This window comes from Peromyscus maniculatus, chromosome 16, assembly GCF_049852395.1.
Source record: "Peromyscus maniculatus bairdii isolate BWxNUB_F1_BW_parent chromosome 16, HU_Pman_BW_mat_3.1, whole genome shotgun sequence".
NCBI classification, from domain to species: Eukaryota; Metazoa; Chordata; class Mammalia; order Rodentia; family Cricetidae; genus Peromyscus; species Peromyscus maniculatus.
The window spans coordinates 25,649,225-25,674,911 of record NC_134867.1 but is presented as its reverse complement, the minus strand read 5'-3'; the positions used below and the strand labels follow the sequence as shown (position 1 = coordinate 25,674,911).

At 44.4% G+C, this 25,687-nt stretch overlaps 1 protein-coding gene across 2 annotated transcripts; it reads right to left on the bottom strand.

Moving 5' to 3' along the window:
* Positions 1-8,067: 8,067 nt before the first annotated feature.
* Gja1 (gap junction protein alpha 1) lies at positions 8,068-21,142 on the bottom strand. 2 transcript variants are annotated; one of them, XM_006981265.4, is made up of 2 exons: positions 20,895-21,142; positions 8,068-10,981 (listed from the first exon to the last, which is right to left on the bottom strand). In XM_006981265.4, the coding sequence occupies exon 2, from the start codon at positions 10,966-10,968 to the stop codon at positions 9,820-9,822; it is 1,149 nt and encodes a 382-aa protein (XP_006981327.1). In that variant the 5' UTR covers positions 10,969-10,981; positions 20,895-21,142; the 3' UTR covers positions 8,068-9,819. The 2 variants fall into 2 exon arrangements, with proteins under 2 accessions (XP_006981327.1, XP_076408611.1); XM_076552496.1 differs by lacking the exon at positions 20,895-21,142 and adding an exon at positions 19,051-19,593.
* Positions 21,143-25,687: the final 4,545 nt, after the last annotated feature.

Here is a 25,687-nt window from a genome sequence, read left to right as displayed (position 1 = left end):
CTACAAAGCGAGTTCTAAGAAAGGCACAAAGCTACACAGAGAAAGCCTGTCTCAAATAAATAAATAAATAAATAAATAAATAAATAAATAAATAAATAAATAAATAAAAAAAAATAAAAAAATAAATAAATAAAAGAAAAAAGAAAATGACAGAAAGTTGATTTCCCCCCCAGTGTTATAGTCAGGACTGGAGCATCCTACAAGGCAGCTACTTTGCCATTGAGTCAACCTGGCCCAGCACTTTGCCCTTTTTGGCTTTACTTCCCAAACAGACATACAGCTGGCAAGTGACCAAAAAGTCTACAGATGCTGCTGATTCCACAGCTGTTCAACTATCCTTTCTCCCTTTCAATCAGAATGTCAATTTTACGTTTTACATTTCTTCCTTCCTTCCTTCCTTCCTTCCTTCCTTTCTTTTCTAAAGGGGTTTTATTTTGTTTTAGTTTTTGAGATAGCCTCTCTATGTAGCTCTGGCTGTCCTGGAACTTTGTATATGCTTTGTAGACCAGGCTAGGCTCAAATTCACAGAGCTCCACCTGCCTCTATCTCCTGAGTGCTGGGATTAAAGGCACTTTCCACTACATACGGCAGCTAATTCTTTAAACTTTAATGTGCTTTCATGTGAAGAGATTCCTACTCTGAAAATCTCCTCTAATGCAGTTACTTGTATTTTATTTTTTTTATCACACCTTTAGGAGTGTTCCATATACCGGGCGGTGGTGGCACATGCCTTTAATCCCAGCACTTGGGAGGCAGAGGCAGGTGGATCTCTGTGAGTTCGAGGTCAGCCTGGTCTACAGAGTGAATTCCAGACATGCTCCAAAGTGACACAGAGAAACCCTGTCTTGAAAAAACGAAAAAACAAAACAGAGTGTTCCACATAACCCAGGCTGATCTTGAACTCCTGATCCTCCTGCCTACAGCTCCCAAGTTTCGAGTTAAGGTGTATGCCACCAAATCCAGTTTATATTACAGCTTCCTTAGCTCTTCTCACCCATAACAGCTTATTATCAGGGAGAATCATCAGTTTAGAGTTGGAGCTTGTGCTAACGCTGACTGAAATCACTGGTCTCCTGCCAGGCAGTACCCTCGTTCCCACCTTTGCTATGTTTGGAGTTTTAGATAATGATCACCTGCATTCCTCATCCTCTTTAATTATGAAATACTTCAGGTCTTCCAGACAAGTGAGAACCCGAGCAAAGATAAAAATTCAGCGTGCTTCTGATGGATCCCCACGGCACGCTTTAATTACAAAGGTTAAACATCTGCGGCTTCCCCAGGGCTACCTTGGAGATATATCACTTGGTACTTGTTTTTCTAAGGTAAATATGTGTGGGGGTGGGATGTGGGGTGTCAAGGTATTTGAAGGGTGGTTGACTCCACAGATGAACCAGAAGAATCTAATCAAAAATGGTTCTAAATTATGATCAAAAAAAAGAAAGGAAGGAATTTGATAGAAAATGAATCTTTCTATTTAACCTGTTTTAACTTCAGTTGTAGATTCAAGGTCAGAGACCAGTTATAGAGCTCTAACTCCGGGATGTCAGGCATGGAGGTGCACATCTGTTTCTGTAATTCCTAAAGGAAAGGCCTAAGACAGGGAGCTGAAGGCCAGCCTGAGCTACATGGTCAAAGTCTGTCTCAGAACAACACACACACACACACACACACGATCTTCAACAACAAAATCTGTGCTGAAATTGCATATGTATTCCTACACTGTCAGGAGCCAGTAAAGCCTCAAGCAGTTAGATGAAAGCAGAATAGTAAAAAATAGAAGATGGAGAGCTTTTAATTCAGAGATGAGAACCACAGTCGTGTTACCCCTTACCATAGCTGCTGTTTTCATTTTAAATTGTGAAGCAAACATTATACATTATGAGTTCTACAGACTATATCAGGTGCATCTTGGTTATCAGGTTTTGGTTTTTGTTGTTGTTTTGGTTTGGTTGGCCTAGACCTTCTGGTCCTCCAGCCTCTACCTGCAGAATCCTGCAATTACAGGAATGCATGCATTGGGCCTGGCTTCTGTTAGAGTGTTTACATACTGCATTATACATGTTAGGGTGCTGGGTGTAGTTACACTTAAATTATAAGTATGTCATCTTTGTTGTTGTTTTTGTTTTGTTTTGTTTTTCGAGACAGAGTTTCTCTGTGTAGCTTTGTGCCTTTCCTGGATCTCGCTCTGTAGACCAGGCTGGCCTCGAACTCACAGAGATCCGCCTGACTCTGCCTCCCGAGTGCTGGGATTAAAGGCATGCACCACCACGGCCCGGCATGTCATTTTTTTTTTTTTTAAGATAAGATTTTTTAATGTATTTCTGGCTGTCCTGGAGCTCACTATGTTTTTTTTTTTTTTGTTTGTTTGTTTGTTTGTTTTTTTTTTTTTTTTTTTTTTTTTGAGACAGGGTTTCTCTGTGTAGCTTTGCGCCTTTCCTGGAACTCACTTGGTAGCCCAGGCTGGCCTCGAACTCACAGAGATCCGCCTGGCTCTGCCTCCCGAGTGCTGGGATTAAAGGCGTGCGCCACCACCGCCCGGCAAGCAGCCTGGCCTTGAACTCCCAGCTATCCCATTTGCCCTTTGCCTTCCAGGTTCTGGGATTAAAGATGTGTGCTACCATTCCTGGCCTCACTAAAATATGAAACTCATGGATGTAAGGTGGTTCTCCAAGATATTTTTATTCTATTTATTTACTTTGTTTTCGGAGAGAGGCCTTCATATAGCCGGAACTGTTCTTGAAATCAATATACAGATGAGGTTAATCTTGAGTTCCTGATTCTCCTGACTCCAGCTCATACTGGGATTACAAGCATATTCCACCACGCTTCCTTTTTGGTTTGGTTTTTGAGGTAGGGTCCTGTTCTGTAGCCCCATCTGGGTTGGAACTCACTGGGTGACCCAGGCTGCTGGCCTTGGAGTTGCCGGTGTCACCTGCCTCTGCCTCCCAAGTGCTGTGGCCACAGTCTTGTCACAGCACGAGGGCATAAACACTGCCTCGAGCTCTCCTGACAGTGTCTCTCACGTTCTCACTGACACACAGTGAGTAGCTCGATTGAGTTGAGGTCGGTATGCTGGAGAACTACTCCAGTCAGCCGCATGCTAGTTGCTCTGAGTTGGGAAAAACTTGAACTTGAGCCACAGCTGTGTCGGGAACATCTGTCTTCCAAAGCCCTGGCCATTCAGACTCTGGCATTCTGGCTGGAGGTGAGGGTCCCAGTTCTGTCTAACGAACCAAGATAGTTTACTCATGCCTTCTCTAAAGGGTTGCAAGTTAAACCCAGAGTCGTTTTCTTAGTTTGTGGCTAAAGACGGTATAAATTTACTTTTTTTTTATATTTATTTATATATTTGTGTGTATGTATGTGAGAATTCCTGCCACTGCACTTTTATAGAGGGCAAAAGATAACTTGGGGGAGTTAGTACCCTCCTTCCACCAGGTGAGTCCTGGGGAATGATTGACAGGTTGGTAGGCTTGGCAACTGGCGCCTTTACCTGCCAAATCATCTCATCAGGCTAGGATAAATTTATATTCTTGAGACAGGGTTTCACTATACAAATAAGGCTATCCTTGAATTCACTAAGATCCACATGCTTCTGTCTCCCTGATGTTGGGATTCGAGACACGCATGCGTGGATTTATTTACTAATAAAACAAAATAATGGTATTGGCCTCTGCTACCATAGCAATGAAAACCTCTCTTACACTATCTTTACTAAGTCTGGTGATCAGCATGGTTACAAAGTAACTGCCAGACCAGGGTGTAAGCAGAAACTCCCCAAAAGGTTCCATTGTGCACCCCACTGCATGGGGGCAGGTGGCTCAGTGCACTAAATGTCTGGGGCAGAGGGTTTGCCTTTTTCGTGGTGTATTGTGTGTCGGGTGTGGGGCAGGGGGATGGGGGTGCTTCCCAGGACTGTTTATATTCAACAAGAAAGTGTGTGGGCACTGACATTTCTCTACACATCGGAACTCAAGTAAGCATTTCCCAGAAACATCTGGAGATCGCGGAAAGAAAACTAAAACCAAACAACGGAAAAAAAAATTAAAATTCACCGTTTTTGAAGACTTCCGAATGAACGATCTTTTCCACAGGCTACCCGGCTTTTCTTGCCTTCTCCGGCGTGTTCGTTCCGGGTCTCCCCTTGAGTTCTGGAGGTTGCCAGCCGCCAACTTTACACATCAGGAGCTCAATTATATTTGCCTCAACTAAGAAAAGGGAAAAACAGAAGTGAGGAGCCAATAAAGCCTATAAATATGTTCCTACCGTTGGTGCACTGCCGTTTATGGAGAAAACTCACTTTTAAGATTTTAATAAGCTCTCCAACTTCATTATTACTATTTTTTCCTCCCTCTAAGCACAAAGCTCAGCTGTTTCGGCACGTTGGAAACTGAAGTCTGGAATTTTTAGAAGAGGTAATGTGTGGGTAGGGACCTAGTACCCTGGGCAGGTGAAGAAGTTGAGCAATTTTCCTAAAATATGATAAAGGGACAGCCTTTGGCCTGGAAACTTAACCCAAACCTCTAGAGACTAAGGTGAAAATTCACTGAACAAAACAAGGGAGCTGGACTGGATTTTTCTAGTGTTTAAAGATAGGAGACACTTCCATGGCCTTTTAAAAATGGTATAAAGGGGGTTGGGGGGACTGCTCAGCATTTAACAGTTGTGGTGTTTGGTTTGTTTTTGTTTTATTTATTTTTTTAATTTTATTTTTATGATAGGGTTGCTCTGTGCAGTCCTGGCTGTCCTGGAACTAGCTCTGTAGATGAGATTGGCCTCATACTCAGAGATCAGCTTGCCTAAGGGGTAGGCCACCGCTGCCGCCGCTGCCGCTGCCGCCGCCACCGCCGCCGCCACCACCACCACCGCCTGGCTCCTGGCTTGTTTGCATTTAACGGCTTTTATGACTCTTGCAGAGAACCTGGGTTCTGTTGCCAGCACCCACCATCCGTGGACTCACCGACTGTTCTGATGCCCTCTAGTCTCCGTGGGCACTTGTATATACATGTGGGACCCATAAACTCACACAGCCTCACACACGTGCACATAAATAAAACTAATAAATCTTTAAATACAAAATAAAAGTTGTGTGTGGTGATGGAGATTGAACCCATAGCCTTGTGGATATAGGCAGGGGCTTGTCCATTGTATTACATCACACTACCATAGAGTTACATCTTAGCTAAACTACCTCAGTCAGCTTCTGATGGCATCTCCCTGCCTCTACCTCCTGAGTAGTTAGGATTACAGGCCTACAGCACTAGCCTCTTTATATTTTTGAATCCTGAATTTAAATGATAGCAATAGAAAATATGATTGTCAATTGTCTAAAAAATAAGCAAACAAACAAAAACCTTAGGGAGGGCCTGGTGAGATGGCTCAGCTGTTAAGAACACTGGCTGCTCTTCCAGAAGACCTAGGTTCAGTTCCCAGCACCCACATGGCAGCTCACAACTGTCTATAACTACAGTTCCAGGGCATCTGACACCTTCATACAGATATACATGCAAGCAAAACATCAAAGCATATAAAATAAGAATAAATAAATCATTAAAAAAATATATTTTTAAAGCCGGGCGGTGGTGGCTCACACCTTTAATCCCAGCACTTGGAAGGCAGAGGCAGGCGGATCTCTGTGAGTTTGAGGCCAGCCTGGTCTACAGAGTGAGATCCGGGAAAGGCACTAAAACTACACAGAGAAACCATGTCTCGAAAACAAACAAACAAACAAACAAACAAAAAGAAGAAAGAAAGAAAGAAAGGAAGGAAGGAAGGAAGGAAGGAAGGAAGGAAGGAAGGAAGGAAGGAAGAAAGAAAGAAAGAAAGAAAGAAAGAAAGAAAGAAAGAAAGAAAGAAAGAAAGAAAGAAAGAAAGAGAAAAGAGAAAAGAAAGAATAAGTTTTTTTTTAAAGTTTGGAGAATTTTTCTGGATGTGGTGGCACAAGCCTTTAAGGCAGGATTAGGAATTCAACCAAAAATTCATTGCTATCATCTCCATATTTATTTATATTAGAAAAATGAACAGAACATAAATGTTCCCAGTTTCTGGAGGGATTCATTTTGTATGCTTCTGAGGACAGGAACTAAATCACTCAATCATTCGATGCTACTTAACACCTGAGAGGTGGTTGGTATGTGTGCGGAAGGTTCTTCTGCAAATCAGGATCTCTCTGCTGTCCACTGAGGAGCGTGAAGAGATAGATGACAGTAACTTTGACCCTGTTTCGTGTACTTCTGAGTGTTCAAACTCTGCACACATAATGCAAGGATTGTTTACTTGGGCTGGAAATGCAACCGAGGGTTTTTATTTTGAGGGGACTCAGTCTGCAGCCAGGATGGACTGGGGCTCAGTCTGCAGCCAGGATGGACTGGGGCTCAGTCTGCAGCCAGGATGGACTGGGGCTCAGTCTGCAGTCAGGATGGACTGGGGCTCAGTCTGCAGCTAAAGCCTTGAAGCAATGAGTGAAATGTTTATATTGGATCACATGACTAGTTGGTTTTTTGTTGTTGTTTTTGTCCCCATTTTAGGTTTTCTTCTGAAAATAGGGTCTCATATTAGTATACCCCAAGCTAGCTTCAATCTTAGGTGGCTAGGAGTGCCTTTAAACTTCATTATATTTTTAAAACTAGTATGTAGCACACTGGGTACCATTGTGACATTTTAAAGTGTTTTTATGACCCCTCTCCCCAATCCCCTGAAACCTAGGCAAACACTCCTCAAGAGACGTTCTCAGCTTTCCTGATGTTGTGACCCTTTAATGAATCCCTCATGCTGTGGTGACCCTCAACCATGAAATTATTATCTTTGACTTTTCTGAGACAGGGTTTCTCCGTGTAGTTTTGGTTCCTGTCCTGGATCTCGCTCTGTAGACCAGGCTGACCTCAAACTCACAGAGATCCGCCTGCCTCTGCCTCCCGAGTGCTGGGATCAAAGGCGTGCGCCACCGCCGCCTAATGAAAATTATTTTTGCTGCTAGCTTCATAACTGTAATTTTGCCACTGAGCGGTGCCTCAGTTCCTATGCCCGTCGGAAATCTATTTCCCAATGGTTGTGACCCAGAGGTTGAGGGCCTCTGCTCTGCAGTTAAATCTCCATGCTTACATGACCACCACAGAAGTCAATCAATCTCATCCTTATCGCGGACTCTTAGGATCACACTGAGGCTGTGACGCTTACTCAGCAAACACCTTGACCTGGGTGAGCCATCTTGCCAGCCCTGCCTCAGCCTTCTGACTGAAGAGACTACAAAAGTGTGGTGAAGTCCATAAACACACACTCTTAACTTTTTACGCCCAAGTGAGACTTGATTTTGGGGCCATTCCTTTGCTTCCAACTCCCATGTGTTTGAGATCACTGTAGTCAGCTATCCGTCTTTATATTGCATCTTATGGCTGAAACATCAATTAACCAGAATCACGGTCCCTTCGCAGAATTCATTCTTCTTGGCATTTTTAGGTCTGGGTTTTGGTGTAGATAGCCCTCCCAAAAGCTGTAACCACTAGGTTGGGCCTGTAGTCTCCCACACATCTAGGGAGCTGTGGCAAGAGACCGCAGAGGCTTGCATAGTGTGGGGCCTGGAATTGTATCCCAAATTGAACATTTATATATAGACTTTTTGTCTTCTTAGGTAAAATATCACCCCAAAGTTCCAAAGTCAATGATGCACAATCATATAGCTTATGATTGTCCTTTTAAAAAAATTATGCCATCTCTCTAGTTCTGCACACTGTTCTTAAATATTCTTAAAAGTATGGACTTTAAGGCTGGAGGGATGGCTCAGTGGTTAGCTGTTCTTCACAGAGCTAGGTTTGATTCCCAGCACCCACATGTCACATGTCAACTCACAACTATCTGGAGCTCAAGTTCCAGAGGACTTGACACATTCTGGTCACTGCAAGCAACCAGGCACACACATGGAACACAGACATACAGGCAGGCAAAATATCAAAATCCACTTAAAAAAAAATGATGAGTTTTATTAGTCCAAGACATGATAGTCATTAGACCTATTTTTGGTAATCTTGAATCAATGCAATATTTTTTTTAAATCATACAAGACATCCAGGCTATCTTTATACTAAATTAAAACTTTATTGAATAAAGAACACTCTCCCGAGCACATGATTGGGTGGACTAGGTCTACATTACATGCAATGAAGCTGAACATGACAGTAGTTTAACATGGAATGTCAAACACATTAGTTTTTCATTGTACAAAACCATTTATGTAGCCCACGTGCAATAAGAAAAATATGATACTCAACATTTCACCAATCATATGTAACGCGTTTTTAAAAAAAGGCATTTGAAGAAACTGGTAGATGTCTTTAGCATATAGTTCAAATAAATTAGTTACATGTGCACTGCTGTAACGCCCTTCAGGCCCTCTTGTATTTGAAATAAAATCTTAGTGCACACATCGAAGTTACTCGTCGCTATAAAAGGCTGTTAAACTCAGAAGACAAGTTCTGAATTAATGTGTAGTTAAGTAGGACAAAAATCAAATTACCAGTTACTACAAAATTCCTTTAGGCACATTTAATAGTCCACTCTAAGCATTTCTTTTTCTAAGTCTCTCACATTAATGACTAAAGCCTGTTTACAGTACTAAAATTCTATCATTCAAGCATCAATGATTATATTTCAGAGAAAGGAAATCATTCATTTCAGTAATGGCATTACTGCTACATTCTAAAAAGAAGGGGGGAAAACATAATTAACAAAACCAGTATCCATAATAGGACACATGGAGAAAAAAAAAATTTTAGGGAAAAAGTGTGCTTTTCTCGCACAGCAGGAATTCTATAATGTAAACACCATATTGGCCCACACCACGAAAATCCATGAGGAAGGTTCAAATTTGAACACCGTGTGCATTAGATTCAAATCTGCATTTGTGAGTTTGTACTGCCTCTGCTTGTACCAATAATGACAAATAAAAAACACTCTTACACACATGCACACCCACACGTAGAAATGAATTGTTAAATATTGAGCATGGCTTGCTTCCCTGATTCTAACTTGAAAAGAAACCGCTTCAATGACATGACGACCGTATTGGAAATGTTGACAGAAACCATTTGGTGAATGTTAAGGGACAGCTGAGGATGATGTATGGGCTCTATGGTAACACCACACAAGGTGGGACAGATGTGAAAAAGAACCCACGGGGATGTAATTGCCATGGGCGACTTTTTCTTTGAGCCTCGTCTGAACTTTGAACTGATACTAAGAATGAGAATTAAGAATGGTAGCACAAGGTCCACCCACACCTGAAGGGTCGGGCCTAGAATGCTTTTCTGCAAAACCACAAGTTTTTGACACTGGAATGTTTTAGCAGGGACATAGGACAACCTATCATTTCATAAAGAAAACGCGTTGCTGAGGAAGTATGGGTTCCTGGCCAAAAGCTATTTCAGTTTCTCGATAAAACAAAAAAATAAAAAATAAAATCACCCACTCACTCACATGTACAGAACCATTCTTAAGGTTCGGTTGGGGGGGTAGAGAGAAAGCCCTTACCTATCTATATTCACCCAATGTGACTCTTACTAGAATTGAAGTTCTTCGAATCAACTACATTAAATTACCAATATGTACCTCCCTTATCCCCCACTTGTGCCACCCAGCTATCCCGAACACCCCCCAAGGAACCTAGGTATTGTAATGTCTTTGTTTTTCTACGCCTCATCGCTGAGGCTGTTGAGTACCACCTCCATGGGAACAAAAATGAACACCCCAGGTATACTTTCTGTAAGCACCCCTTTTTCTCCTCCACAATCGAGTGGCATCATCTTTGATGCTCAAGCCTCTCTCTCTCTAGATCTCCAGGTCATCGGGCCGAGGTCGGCTGCTGGCGCGGCTGCTGGCTCTGCTGGAGGGTCGCTGGTCCACAATGGCTAGCGGCTGGAGTTCATGTCCAGCGGCCATCTTTTTGGCGTTCTGGTTGTCATCGGGGAAATCAAAAGGCTGGGCGTGGGAGTTGGAGATGGTGCTTCCGGCCTGCCCCATCCGATTTTGCTCGGCACTGTAATTAGCCCAATTTTGCTCGCTGGCTTGCTTGTTGTAATTGCGGCAGGAGGAGTTGTTTCTATCACCAGTAACGAGCTTGTACCCAGGGGGAGACATGGGCGAGAGCGGGGCTGTGGGTGAGGAGCAGCCATTGAAGTAAGCGTACTTGGGGGAGCCGCAGTCCTTGGAGGGGCTCAGTGGGCCGGTGGTGGCGTGGTAAGGATCGCTCCTCCCCTTCACGCGATCCTTGACGCCCTTGAAGAAGACATAGAAGAGTTCGATGATATTCAGGGCGAGGGACACCAAGGACACCACCAGCATGAAGATGATGAAGATGGTTTTCTCCGTGGGGCGCGAGAGGAAGCAGTCCACCTGGTGGGGGCAGGGGTCTCTTTTGCAGGTGTAGACGGCACTCAGGCTGAAGCCATAGATGTACCACTGGATCAGGAGGAAGGCCACCTCGAAGACAGACTTGAAGAGGATGCTGATGATGTAGGTTCTCAGCAGGCCGCCCCTCATCTTCACCTTGCCGTGCTCTTCGATGCCGTACTTGAACTTCTTGATTTCGATCTGCTTCAGGTGCATGTCCACGTTGGCGCCGTCCGTCTGGGCCACTTTGAGCTCCTCCTCCTTCTTGTTCAGTTTCTCCTCCTTCCTCATCACGTAGAACACGTGAGCCAAGTACAGGAGCGTGGGCACGGACACGAATATGATCTGCAGGACCCAGAAGCGCACGTGAGAGATGGGGAAGGACTTGTCGTAGCAGACATTTTCGCAACCCGGTTGCTGAGTGTTGCAGCGGAAGGCCGACTGCTCGTCACCCCACGCTGACTCCACCGCGGTCCCCAGCAGCAGGATTCTGAAAATGAAGAGCACAGACAGCCACACCTTCCCCCCAGCCGTGGAGTAGGCTTGGACCTTGTCCAGAAGCTTCCCCAAGGCGCTCCAGTCACCCATGTTTGGGCACCTCCTAAGGAAAAAAAAAAAGGAAGAAAGAAAGCAACTCAGTGATTATAGACCGCAAATGGGTGCATCTATATACACACACATACACAATTTTTTTGCTTAAGGTGACTATCAAAATAAGGCAGATTCAACCCAAGCCAAACCAAAATTCAAGTGCAACCCTGGCTGTATTTTCCAAAGATGAGGTTAAGTCAGAGAAGTAACGGCACCAAGTTAGTGCCAACCTGTGGGAGGATATATTCCTAGCTGTCACCACCGCAGACAGGCGCCTTCTCTGTGTAAACAGCCCCGCCTGTCCTAGAACTAGCTCTGTAGACCTGGTTGGCCTTCAACTCACAGAAACCCACCTGCGTCTGCCTCCCAAGTGCCGGGATTAAAGGCGTGCACCACCACAGCCTGGCTGCCTATGCTTATTTTATTCGTCTGATAAACAAGGACAATTCTTGGCTGTGCATGCCTAAGCAAAATATTGTTGTGTATAATTAAAGTATAGGGATCTAAGTAAGGACTTGGGAAAGGACTTACAGGGCCTTACAAGCAACTAACCCTAGTTCCCAAGATGTTAGGATATTGTCTTAGTCCTAATTTCACTCTGAAATGTTTCTCCCTGATATATCAGGCATGTAATTTGTGTGCATTCTGTGTTAAGGACATTTGTACATTTCTCTTCCTTTCTTTGACGGGCCTCCTGTATTAGCCCAGGTTGTTTTTGAAGTTATGCTCTTCTTGCCTCTCTCTGCCTCCTGAGATTCTGGGCATGTGCTCCCATACTTGGTCTGTTTTCTATCTAGCATGAGGACTGCTGAGTTTGAGGCTATCCTGCCACTTTGCCTGAATAAAAATCTCCAGACTAACATCCACATTTCCACTGAATTCACTTTGTCTCAATACCATTTAATAGTTTGATAGAGGAAAAAGGACCATATCAAGACTATTTTTCTCTGCCCAGTAGTGGTAGTGCCTTTCATCCCAGGACTTCAGGAAGCAGAGGCAGGCAGATCTCTGAGTTCAAGGCCAACCTGGTCTACAGACTGGTTTCCATGACAGCCAGGGCTATACAGAGGAACCCTGGGTTTTTGTTTGTCACAAAAACCAAATAAAAAGAATATTTTCTCAAGCAAAAAAAAAAAAAAAGATTGCCTTTTCCAGTTCTCTTGGCGAGTTTTGGGCCTTGAATCAGAGCATCCAATTGAACCTAGCCAGGGGTGGCGGTGCATGCCTATAACTTCTGCACTCAGCAGGGAGAAACAGGAGAATCACTACCAATGAGGCCAGCCTGGGTTCCAGACCAGCAAGGGCTACAAAGTTAGGCCCCATCTCAAAAAACAAAGCAGGAATGGGAAGATGGATTACTTAGCAGGTGAGGGCTCTAACCACCAGGCATGACAACCTGAGCTTGAGCCCCAGGACTGACTCACATGGCAGAAGGGGAAAACCTCCCTTCAAATTTTTGGAAACAGCTTCCTGCCTACCCAGAAAACCCGTGGTCCTTAGACCAAGACATTCCAATGATCATACAGAGGCTCTGGAGGCAGAGGAAAGTTTCTCTGAGGGTTCAGATGATGTAGACACACACAGTTTTTTAACAAGGTTGACAGCCAGGGACAACGCAACAAGTAGCAGGACAGAGGTAGTCAAGGATGACCTGCCTCCAGCTCCTGAGAGAGGAGTGGGGTTGTGAATCTCTCCTGGCTCCATGGGTACCTCTGATGATGACCAGACTCCTGCCAAAACTAGAAGAGGTGGGTGGGGAGGTCCAGGCAAATAACATTTTCTAAACAACCATAAACAGAAGGAAAGATCTTTCCTCCTACTTTTCGGGAGGTCATTTCAGACTGTGAAATCGGCGTATGCAGTGTAATCAAAGAGGAGCAAGGGCTGGCAGGGTCCAGAGTTAAAAAGCCAGGGAAAGGCTTGAAGTGAAGGGAATAATTTAATCGTGATAGACAGTATAATGGTTTGAGAACATAAAAGAGAAAGCCTCTAATTTAGCAGAAAATGCTAGACTAGAACTGAAGAGTAGTCCGCAAGGGTCAAACAAACAACAGAATTTTTTGGAGTCGTATCCAGACAGTTCTATGTGATGATGTGTAAATTGGCCCCACTTCTGTTGGTAAAGAATTATAATATTCTGCCAGGGTCATCTGCTTTTGCTCAGATCGCCAGTTGTTGGGGGGCGGGGGGGGGGGGTGAAAACAAAGTGATCAGATGGTTGCACACATCTCATCAGGATCCCGCACAGCAATAAGATCAAGGCAAGCAGGATGCTCAGAGGCAGACTGGGCACCACGAAAGCTTTCAGTCAGCACATCCCCGTTCTTCAAAGGGAAATACAAGTGAGGGACGCCGGTGGGAGAGTTCATTATTAAATTCTTTATATCCCGAGTGTAAGAAACTTAACTTCTGTATAATTCTGAGAATCCTCAAAAGTATTCCCAGTGCCAGGGCATGTGAACTAGGTCATCAGTCGGTTCTCTAGGTAATAGTTTTTCTTTCTTTCTTTCTTTTTTATTGCACCAGCAATTTAATTGCAAAGTTGCCTTTTCTTGAAGCACCCACGCAGCAGTCATTTGCATTAATGAGTTACAGCCTTTCATCTGAATAAGATACGAATTATCCAATTTGGGCACTCCAGCTCCTGTAACATGTAGACACCTGTTATTACCACTATCATAGATACCATCAAATAATGCTTAATGGGATGGCTCATCGTGTGACTCCAAACTTAGTTACCTCTCTGTTTTTAGTTGTTCACTGTTACCAATCAACAGTTCTATCCACTGGATGTTCTTTTTTCTAGACTTTAATATTTTCACTTTTCCCGATCTTAGAGATCATCCAGACCAAAAAAAAAAAAAATTATTTTGGTTCTTCAGCATAGGGTCTTGCTATGTACTCTTGACTAGCCTCTAGCGTACTTCCTATGTAGCCCAGGCTAGCTTTGAACTTGTAGCACACTTCCCACCTTAGCATCCCAGAACGCAATTATAACATGGTCTAAGATAATGGTTTGTGCAAAATTCTCAGATATAGGTTCTTTATTCTTTTTTTCCCCCTTTGAGTCAGGGTCTTATGTAGCCCAGGTTATCCTCAGGTTATACACAGGATGGCCTTGGACCTCCTGCCTACAGCTCTGCTGTGGTTACGAGCCCAAATGAGCACTCATTCAAATTTCAGCTCGATTCCCAGCCCTTAACAGCAGATTCTTGACAGAGACCAGGCCAGCCACTCTTCCAGTACTTTCCGTCTCCTAAATCACTTTCTTTTGCTAGACACAATCACCAAGGCCAGATGATCCAAGCCCCAACCATCTAGTGTGACCTTCACAAGGACCCACTCGGTCTCTTTACAGCTGCTCTAGAACCTTGGTCTCACAACAGCATTTGCTGACATACGTGCCCGGCCCTCAAGAATGGAATGAATCTGAAGCTCTGGAAGGCAAGGCCAGAGAAATCATCTTTTGTTTTGTTTTGTTTTGATTACTATTTAAAACAAATGTCCCAGGTGGTTCTGAAGTAAAATTTTGTAGGCAAGCAGGAGACCAAACAGTGGCTCCTCAGAAGTTTGGGCATTTCCCTGCCCAAAAATATTTCCAAGTGGCAGAACATCTGGGAAGGAGAGAAGGCCAGAGTGTCTAAATATTTAGTCGGAGGTACAGAACATTCAGGGACAGCAGGGCTCCGCCACCTGCAAACTGAGGTCACCCTTGGCCCCTCTGTTCCGTCAGTCACTCTCTGCTACTGCCCAAGATCACAGGAATGGAACTGTTTAACCTAAATGAATTGTCTTAAAAAGACTTTACATTTGAAATAAAACTAGTTGACTGTCCCTTTCCCTAGAGTCTTAACAAAGCATCCTGTAGAAGCTGTGGTCAAATTGCATGCCCTTGGTATCACAGTGATATTTCAACTGCGATAATTGACTGTTGATTGTATAGAAATTTTCTGATAGACAACTATGATGAGTAAGAAATAAAATTACCGATCACTGTAGCGGGCTTTAATAGCATCTTTTGAGGTAGGGCCGGGCTCAGCCTAGCACTGGGTTTCCTTTGTACCCGAGGGTGACTTTGAACTCCTGGCCCTTCTGCTTTTACTTCAAGTGATGAGATTACAGGCATGTGCTAGCATGCCCAGCTGGCAGCATTCTTCTTTTTTGAGAAATCTCACTATGTAATCTAGGCTCGCTTCAGACTCAGAGATCTGCCTGCCTCCGTCTCCAAAGTGCTATGATTAAAGGGGTGTGCCACCACCTCCTAGGCTAGCAACCATCTCAGAATGAGGGAAAGTGAATTTAGATGAAGGTCCTTTAATGTTTTATGTAAAATTATACTCTCTAGAAATACACGAGGAAATGTCTACGGAAGTTCTTGATAAAGTCACTTAATAGACAATATAATGGAGGAGGTTATCGCTCTGTGTGTGTTCCGGCCTGCCACGACTCCCACCCCGTCACCTTAGCCTTAAACTCATGTCTGGATGGATAGCCTGGGTGGTTACCCTTTTCAGCCTTCCAAAATGCTGAGATTATCCCAGCTCCATTGTGGGTTTTTGCTGTGTTTTTTTCGAGACAGTTTTTTGTCTGTGTAGCACAGGCTGTTCTTGAACTCAGAAACCCACCTGCCTCTGCCTCCCAAGCACCAAAATTAAAGATGTGTATCATCACCATGTCCAATATCATATGCTGAGTCTAAAAGACTGTATGCTCCTAAAACTCCTAAAATACAAACTTTTCTACTATTTCCCTTTAGCTTTATAAGGAAACCTGCCCCTTATACCAAATGCTCAATCGTGATTTTCCCTGTTTATTTCCAACCACAGACAGATGGATTTTTTGGGTTGTTTGTTAGGGCAACTTTCAGTTGACACATGAATAACATACCTGAATCTAATTTGAAAGATAAGCTTTATCTTCAAGATGAAATCAGACCCTGACTGCTTCCTCCCAGCTTCCTAGCATGTAGCCTGACTCACCTCTCTTCAAGTTTTCCGGCCGCTCCTCTTGCCAAAATATTTGCATCTCAGCTCCGCACTACACTCTTCATTTCAGCTCTCATTAGCAAACTTTTCCTGAGCAGGAACTATGCAAGGGTCCTTTCCCAGGTCCCGGAATATCCTGCTTCCTGTCCTATTTTTTTAAACAGCTTTCCTCTCTACCACGTCACACATTTGCATACTGTCGGGATCCTCCAGAATCTGAACCCTGGGAGGGAACTGGGGGGACTCTCATCTGCCGTAACCTCAGCATTTAGGAAGCTGAGACAGATGGACCTCGACAAATTGAAGGTCAGAGTCAGGTCGACAAAAACAAGACTGCCTCAAAACAAAGCAAAATAAAACCAAGATCTTCTTTGAAAAAGCCAGAGGGGCTGGAGAAATGATCCAGCAATGAGGAACGATTGTTGCCCTTGAAGACAGAGGACATGGGTTTGGTTCTCCACATGCCTATCTATGGCTTCAGTAGCTTCAGAGGATCTAACACCCTCTTTGAACCTTTGGGTTTCAGGCACACACATGTTGTACATTCAGGAAAGACCACTCATACACTTAAAGCAAAGGTTAATTGTGTGTCCCCTCCCCCCACCCCATCACCCAGAAGTAGTGCCTAAAATTTCAAAGGACAGTTTTGCTTAAGGACTGCTGTTAGTTGAAACAATATACTCCAATCATTTTGAGCCACTTAATTTTTTTTTTCTTTTTTCGATACAGGGTTTCTCTGTGTAGTCTTAGCTGTCCTGGAACTCACTCTGTAGACCATCTGGCTGGCCCCAAACTCAGAGGCCCACCTGCCTCTGGCACCCAAGTGCTGGGATTCAAGGCATGCACCACCACACCCAAGTTGAGCTGCTTAAGTTTAGGAGATGTGACCTCAATGGTGGTGAAAAGACCCAAGAAATGCCCCTGTGTTCCCCCAGTTCAGACAGATGGCAACACACAATTTCAAGGTAACAAAGGACAAAAATCAGAGAAGCAGTCTACCTGAAATGCTTGCTTAAAGAATGACCAATGTGGGGAGATGGTTCTGAATAGGAGAGCAGAGCTGATGTTAACCAGCTAATGTAATACCTCTACACAGCCTGAGTCTAGAGGTGATCTGAATTAGCACACCACAGAAAACATTGCCAGATCAGACACCTCAACCTTTGCAACCTCGTACCGGGAGAATATGCTTAGCTCTTGTCAATGAAACCTATATAATCACTGTCACAAATGCTGACACACAGGCTTCAGATTACCTCGATTCCTTTGTTAGGGATTCTCTAATATCCCCAGTCTCACAGGATTTGATATGGAACAGACAGTTTTTCTGTCCTGCCTACATACACATCCTCATCTGAACAGTCAAAATAGAGCAGACTCCACAGAATGGGGTAAACTGTGGCTAAGGGACCCCACCCCAAAGGAAGATGGTAAACCAAGAGACAATCTCTGCCTTTGCTCACCACCGGCCACCCAGCTCCCCTGCCAAAGGCTGCTCAGTCAACTTTAGGGATGGGGATGGAGGGAGTTAGAAGCTGCAGACTAAAAGCCATATTCAACTGCCATCCAAGTAACTTGAAAAAGCCATCATTTTTTTGTTAATTTCGTCTGCCTCCACCCACACCCACCTCCAAAGATAGCTTACTAAACAATGCTGTTACTCTGAGCATGTAAACACAGGTTTAGGATGCCCAAATATATTAAGAACAGTCTTGGTGGGGTAGTGGTGGCTCACGCCTTTAACCTCAGCACTCCGGAGGTAGAGGCAGGTGAATCTCTGTGAGTTGGAGGCCAGCCTGGTCTACAAAATGAGTTCCAGGAAAAGCTCCAAAAGCTACAGAGAAACCTTGTCTGGAAAAAAAAAAAAAAGAAGAAATTCTATTTGCCTCAGTAAGCACTCCATGAGATAACTCATGTATTCCGTGCTTTCAGTTACCACCATGATAAAATAATTTGGTATCTTTTTCTGTAACAAAATAGTAACTAAAACTGTTCAAACAACATAGTTTCTAAAAATTGTAAACAGCTAGAAAAGTTGAGACATGAAGTTCAGGCAAGTTACCTAAAGAACTAACCATGGGTTGAATTTTGGCAAAAGGTATTTTGCTCACACATCTCTACATGGTAAATTAACAGTCATGGAAAGTGGAGGGTTTAATCATTTATCCCAAAAACTCAAAACACATTCGCACCTTCTTGCCTAGAAGTAGCTGGGAGGTTTTTTTTGTAAGCTTGGGTGTATTCTATACTGAATGTGGACGTTAATGATACACAAGATGATTACATTCTCTCTCCTGAGCTGAGCTGGACCGGCCCCAACACATCAAGAGTCAAACAGAATCTTGAAGTGAAGTTAGAACAACAGGAAAGGTGGAGTCGCAGGTATTAATCAGTGGGTGACTTTCCTATCGTTCCCCTTCCCTCGGGGTATATAAAGTTTCTACAGTTCACGCCGAGCTACACCTCTGCATACGGTAATAATTAAAGCAATGCAGTGTCTGCCATCCCCTTCTCTCTGTGCCTGAACTGGAAACGTCTAAGTACCTAACCAAACGCTGCTGCTCCCTATCTGGAAGGAAATGCAGCCTTCCTTTGCTCGCTGCTGGCTTTCGAACCAAACTTCCCATGGAAGGTCATGGGAAGGAGAGGAGGAATCCCAAACTGCAAGGGATGAGATGATGGGGGCAGCGGCGATGATGAAGAGCTTCAAAGGGGCACTAGAAAAATACGGTAGGCGTTAAGACCGTGGGAGATCAAAGCACGGACCACCGGGGGCCGCAGGCCAAGGACGGTGGCTTTCACACACTAGGGAGACACAGTCCAGTAATTGAGAATTCAACACCTCACCGGGACAGAATGTACGGTCTGTAATTGCGCTCATTTTCACTCAACTCGGCCTACCAAGCAGAATCTAGGTCCTCATTAGCATATCCTATTCTACAGGCTTTTATTTTCAGCAATTCTTCTCAAAAAAAAAAAAGTAATAATAACATTAAGCTTCCTCGTGGCACACTGCTGGCCGTTGGATTGGTAAGATTTACCACTTTTCAGTCACTTAGTACTTTGATGGCGGAACAAAGGAAATGAAACCCACCTCCAAACACAGCCCGGTGGGCTTTTTAGGTCTCTAGTCTGCTCTTGCCACCCGAAACCCAGCACGGGGAGGGAAGGGAAGCTCGCCTCCGCGCGCGGGCTGGGGAGCGCCGGTCCGAGGCTCTGCCAGACGTGCCCAGCGAGCGTTAGGTGGACCCGGGGGGCACGAACCCGAGAGCTCTGCTCGGAACTCAAGGTTTGAATTTCCCAATCCCGGACGGATCTGCCTCAGCCCACGTCAGGAGCATGCCGCACGCACGGTTTCTCGAAGGGTCCTCTTTGCCCCTCCTTCTTCCGCCCCGCCTCATTCTTAGGGAATTTCAAGAGTTTCCACGAGTGTTACAAGTGCCTTGACCAGTAACCGGGGCTCCCTAGGTGTTCAGAGGCCCTTCCCAGGGGCTGCACCCCTCGAATTTAGGGAGAATAGGGTGAGGAAGGGTGGTGGGGAGGGGGGAGACGTTAAGACTTTCAACTTTAAGCCGATCGCTTGCTCTTTGACCGACGGGCGGCGAGCCCGGTCTCCCCTCCCCCCCCCCTCCGCGGGCCGAGGTCTGGACCGCGAAGCCCGGAGGCTGCGGGGAGCGCGAGCTGAGCTCGGGATGCTAAGATGGCAGGACCGGCCCGCGCAACCGGCCCCCCCAAAGCTTTCACTTCGGTTCGACTCTCAAGCCTCATCTGGCACAAAAAAAACCCCCCAAGAACTTCAATACAGACTCACCCCGAGTTATTTCCGTCTGGATTTAGGCGGGACAGAATGAACTCGGGGCAAAGTGCTTTACAGAATGTGTTACCGATAAAAATAAATAAAACAAAACACAAAAGGCTTTAAGACGGACCCCTTTTAAGCTGCCCGTTAACATCATCTTTGCCTGGTGCTTAGCGCCAACTCCAAACTGTCCCAGTAGCTCCGAAGTCGCTACAGGTCTCCTCCGCAGGCAGGGTGGGGTAGCTCCCTCTAAAAGTGCGGCTTCAGAAAGTGCCTTTCCCCAATTCCTCCTAGGAGCTCGTGTTTTAGCAGTTGATTTTGGAAAAGCATCCTGGCACACACACACACTCTCTCTCTCTAAAACGCCCGTTTCTCCCCTAACGCTCCTCTAAGTCACCACCACCCCATTCAAGATTTCTCCTGCCCCGGAGTTGCCAGCGTGGTGGAGTTAAAAGCTGGCGGTGCGTGCAAAGAAGGGGTTCGTCCCGAAGCTGCGCGCGGGCTTGCACAAAGTAACCACTGTTGGCCGGAACAGCAGCCTCCTGATCTCCATATCTTCTGGCTTTAATCCTGAAAAGTCTAAAGAAGGAACCACGTGGAAGTCAAGTAGCCTCAGCTTCCCAACAAAGCACTCTGTCACAAAAGGGATCTGCTGTTTGAAGGCTGCAGATCGGCGGCCAGTATTTCCATATGAAAAAAAAAAAAAAAAAAAAGCACGCAGTGTCCAACACTATCGGAGGCACGCTAAGCAAACTTGACGGAAATGTCCAACCCAACGCTTCTGCCCCCCAACCCGGCCCCCACCTCCCGCAACACCTACCCGATTAGTGACTACGCAAAAGTAAAAAAGTTAGGCTCCGCGACAAAGAGCCACATTTAGTAACTTGGTTCCTTACGCTGGCTGGAAAAAGTTTGAGTCTTTTACCTGTTGCATTGTCAGGAAAACTTTCTAAACAACCCAAATCTAAGCCAGCACGTGGCGATGAAAGGCACTTTGAAGTCCCTCGCTCGGCTGGCAGTATCATAAGGCAAAGTGACAACGCATTTATAAACCGCAATAGGAGAGTTTTCCTTACAGAAGAAGACGCTAATAGGTAAAGTGAGTTTTTTTTTTTTTCTTTTTCTTTTCAAAAACTTACTCTTTCGCTTAATGAAAGCGAAGCCGGCGCGCCAAAGCGGTGAGGCTCCTTGGAGGCCGAAGTCAAAGCAAAGGAGAGCTTTACGCTCTCGGACCTGTCTATTTAAAGTTTAAACGTCTGCTGCTGTTTGGTACTTTCCTCACGCCTTCCCCCAATGAAAGAAAAGTGCTGATACCTCGTAAAAGCGTTTTTCTAACTTGGAGCACAGAGCTTTTAAAAGTTTCAAGCCACTGACTCAACTCGAAGGCGGGGCTAGGGGAAAGGGGAGGGAGGAAGGAAAGGCGGGGAGGAGGCTGGTGAGCGTGGGGCTGAGCAGGCAGAAGCAGCAGCCGGGTCAAGATAAAGTGTAGTCTGAACGTGCTGGAGAGAAAGAAAAAAAAGAAAGAAAGGAAAGAAAAAGAAAGAAAACAGCCCTAGATATACCTCCGCCACTACTTGGCTGTGACTCTTCACAGATTTAAAAACTATTGAGTCTGGCGCTGGCTTCACCAGATGACCAGGGAAAGCGAGACCATGTACGTTTTATATTACATTTTTCTAAACTAAATAAACCAAAAAAACAAGTACAATACATTAAAACGGGGGAGACGAGGCTAACCAGTGTGGACTTGTTCTGTGTTGCCCAAGCTGTGTGAAGCTTGAGGTGGGTGTGAGTGATCTTTCTTATGACCTAATTCCCTTCCTCTTAAAACACGGACAATTAACAAAGGAAAGAAGCGGTGGGCATGGGAAAGGCATTTCACAACCAGATGTGAGTGGTGGTGTGTCTACCCCTGCCGCTTCTGGACTGAGTTAGGAATTTTTACGTGTTCTTTCAATTAAGCACCAGAAGATACGTGTTACAATATATCATGTATATAATTTTTGACTGAAATGTTGATACTGACCTCTACCAGATCTCCAAGGAAGTGAAAATTTATATCTCAGGCCTAGTCATGCCAACATTTTAACATTTAAATCTGTCAGAATTCTCTTTAAAACAAAACAAAACAACAACAACAACAACAACAAAAAAAAAACCCTGCAGATTAGAGTTGCCAGGTGCATTATTTTGGCATAAAGTGGCTCAGAAAACTTCACCCCCTCTTTCCCTCTTTCGATCATGTCCCTGGAAGCCCAGCCTGGTGATTGTTCACCACTCCAAAGCTTTATGGTTCTCATCAGACCTGGTGGGGTTTCTGAAGGTCTGAGCCACTTGGCCTCATTCCTAGGGTGGGCAGCTTCTTTGAGGGCTCCCAGATATCCTCTAAGAGGGCTTGTGGTAGGAGAGTTGCCATAAACAGGCTTCAGTGGTGTCGGACAGGGAAGTCTCTTGGCCTTTTTACAGACATCCTCTGATCCTCCTAAACTTTTCACACTAATACAGATAGCAGACCAAAGAAGGATGGCAAAGGTTTCCTGGGAAATACTTTCCCCAAGTATCCTCTCACTGGAATGACTAAGGACCATTTGAAATCTTACCATTTAAGACACCAACATGCTTGATCACTTTTGATTTATCCCATTCGTATTAAGGTTTGCATGCCTTTAACTTCAAAACGGGAAATGATGTTATGTTCAAGGTTTCATGCTCAGCAACCTGAAATTAGTTTTTTTTTTTAAAAAAAACAAAAACAAAAACATTTATTTATTTAGTGTGTGTGTGTGTGTGTGTGTGTGTGTGTGTGTGTGTGTGTGTACACAAGTGGAAGTTAGAAACCTTCAACTTGTGAAAGTTGGTTCACTCTTTCCATTTCAAGGCTGAGCCCAGGTTTTTAGACCTGGCCACAAGCTCCTTTACCACTGAGCCATCTTTCTGGCCCTTATTAAATTTATTTATTTATTTACTTATTTAGTTAGCTTGTTTTGTTTTGTTTTTCGAGAAAAGCAAACAAATGTCTCTCTGTGTAGCCCTGGCTGTCTTGGAACTCACTACATAGACCAGGCTGGCATAGAACTCACAGAGATCTGCCTGCCTCTGTCTTCCCAAGATTAAAGATGTGTGCAACCATAACTGGCTTATTAAGTTTATTTTTAACTGATAAAATATAAGAATTGTACATAATGTTTGATTAATGTGCTATTTAGAGACATATGTAAAATCCGGGGTGTTGAACTCAGTATATTTGTCTGCTGAAACATTTATCACTCCCTATGCTAAAATATGCAGATTCTGAAAAGAAATTCTTTTTGAAACACATGGTACACCACACTTAAAGAACAATCGCTGTAAAATTCAGTGTCCACAAACAGGCCTCTCCCTGTTCCTCTTTTCTCTTTACAAAAACAAATTTTATTTAATTTACAGAAAGATTTGCTTGCTGGGTGTGGTGGCACACGCCTTTAATCACAGTACTCTGGAGGCAAAGGCAGGCGGATCCCTGTGAGTTCAAGGCTAGCCAGTTTTACAAAGCAAGTTCCAGGACAGCCTGGGCTACACAGAGAAACCCTGTCTCTAAAAAACAAACAAAAAGGTTTGCCTTATTTTTATAAAATTATTTGTCAAGTGCAATTATTACCAATACCTATTTTATTAATAATATTCCTGTAATATCAATTCAGAATTAGTTGCAAAAATACAAAAAACAAAACCAAAAGACAAGTTGTGATTGGTTAACAGTCTTACAATAGAATTTTTCCCCCCATTGGTTTTTCGAGACAGGATTTCTCTGTATAACAGTCCTGGATGTCCTGAAACTCACTTGGTAGACCAGGCTGGCCTCGAACTAACAAAGATCTGCCTGTCTCTGCCTCCTGAGTGCTGGGATTAAAGGCGAGTGCCACCACTACCTGGCCCCAGTAGAATTTTTAAAAGCACAATTATGTTTTTTGTTTTTTTTTTTTGTTATTTTGTTTTTTTTTCCTATTTTTGAGGCTGTGGCCCACACGGCTCAACCTGGCCTTTAACCTCTGAGCTTCCTCTTGCTTCTCCCTTACAGCACAGGTATTGTACGGGTGTCACTTGCTGGGCTAAACAAATGTATTTCTAGTTAGGTTCTGAGAAATGCACATTATTCTTTTATTTATTTATTTATTTATTTAAATTTTATTTTATTTTATTTTTCCTTAATGTAAGGTCTGTGTACTTTGTGAGCAGGCTGTGGGACTCCCTGGGACTGAAGTTATAGATGGTTGTGAGTGGCCATGTGGGTGCGGGGAATTGAACCCAGGTCTTCCATAAGAGCAGCCAGTGCGCTCAGCCTCTGAGCCGTCTCTCTAGCACCCTTGAGAAGCACATTATCGTAGCAGACTGTTTTTCAGAACTGTGCTTGTTAATAGGAGAGCTGACTTCACTTTTTAACTTTTACTTTGGTCTACAAACACACACTTAGGGGATTTTGAGGTGCACAGAATAAATTTTAGGGATGTTAAAGGTCTGTCTCATGTTAACTGTTAGGCGATCCTTTTTCCTTTGAGACTGGGTCTCACTGACTTCGAACTCACTCTGTAGACCAGGCTGTCCTTGAACTGAAGATACACTCTTAGTGAGTAGCAGGAACATTAGAAAACACTACTGATGTAGAGAGGGATGCAGCTCCAGTCACTTGGGAGTGGGAGGCAGGACAGTCAACTGAGGAGAGTTTCAAAGCAGGCCGCAGCAACAATTGTGAAACTCGGTCTTAAATCAAAAACAGGGTGTCGAGACTGCTGTGAAGGGTTGCAATGGGTGAGAGAACGGAAGAGAGGGGAGCCGTGCCTGGGAACGGCTGTGACAAAGGGCAGAGAAAGGAAGCGGAAATATTCGAACCTGATGATGGACTCCAGTGGGAAAGCAAGAGGTAAGGGGAGGTGGAGAGCGAGTTTGGAAATTTAACTAGGAAAATACTACTAACCCCAAACAAGGAAGTTGGGGAGCGACCCACCAGTTGGAAGACACAATCGTTTCACTCTGGAGTCTCCTGTGGTGAAGAGCAGAAACGCCTAGGCCAAGATATCTGAGCGACCTCTCAACTGTGGGCTAAGGTGTTCTGGTTAAAATGGTTGAAAGGTTTTCGATTAAGTGAAAAGAATCAACAGTTTAAAGCCCCAGGTCCTGAAGTGTTTGTCAGGAGAGGGAATGTCGCCAGTGAATCTCCAAGACAAAGCCTGAGTGGCTTTCCTCTAATGCCAACAAAGAAAGAGCATGACAAAGGAGGAGGGCATTCAAAACGCTCTCAGAAGGGGCTGGTTTGGAAGGAAAATTCCTCCAGCCAGAGGCCTCCTGGGCCTTCAACTTTGAAAGGGCGATTATTCACCGAAAACAGGAGTGAATGCGGACCTTACCGGAAATGAAGGGCTGAGGTAGAACACCGGGAAAGGGGAGAGGGAACGTAGTTTCTCTTCAAGTGAGTGGGGTTGTCACCTGACTGAGGAATTGATATGTATCTCTTCGGGAATTAAAATGGATCAGTGGGAGACAGGGCTATCTAAGATTGGAAGGATAAAAAAATAACATTGCAATGGCCCTCAGATACCATTATCTTTTTTCTATCTTCCCTCCTCCTCCTTCTCCCCGCCCCCCCCCCATATATACCCCTTACTGGTCCGCTGCCCCTCTCTGATGCCCCAGTTCTGGATTAAAGGTGTGCACCACCACAGTGTGCACCACCACATGTGGCCAGCTTTATCTGATGCTGAGTTTTTTGTTTTTTGTTTTGCTGTCATTTTAAATTTTGAGATAAAGCCTCACTGAACAGATTACGTCCCTCCTCCCTCACTTCCTGTCTGGGGATGCTGGTGTGAGTGGCCAGCCAGGTTTAGATTTCCTTCCATCTGCATTACAATACTTTTTTTTTTGCATGCATGCATCAAATTTCTATTTTTTTTTTAGTCTG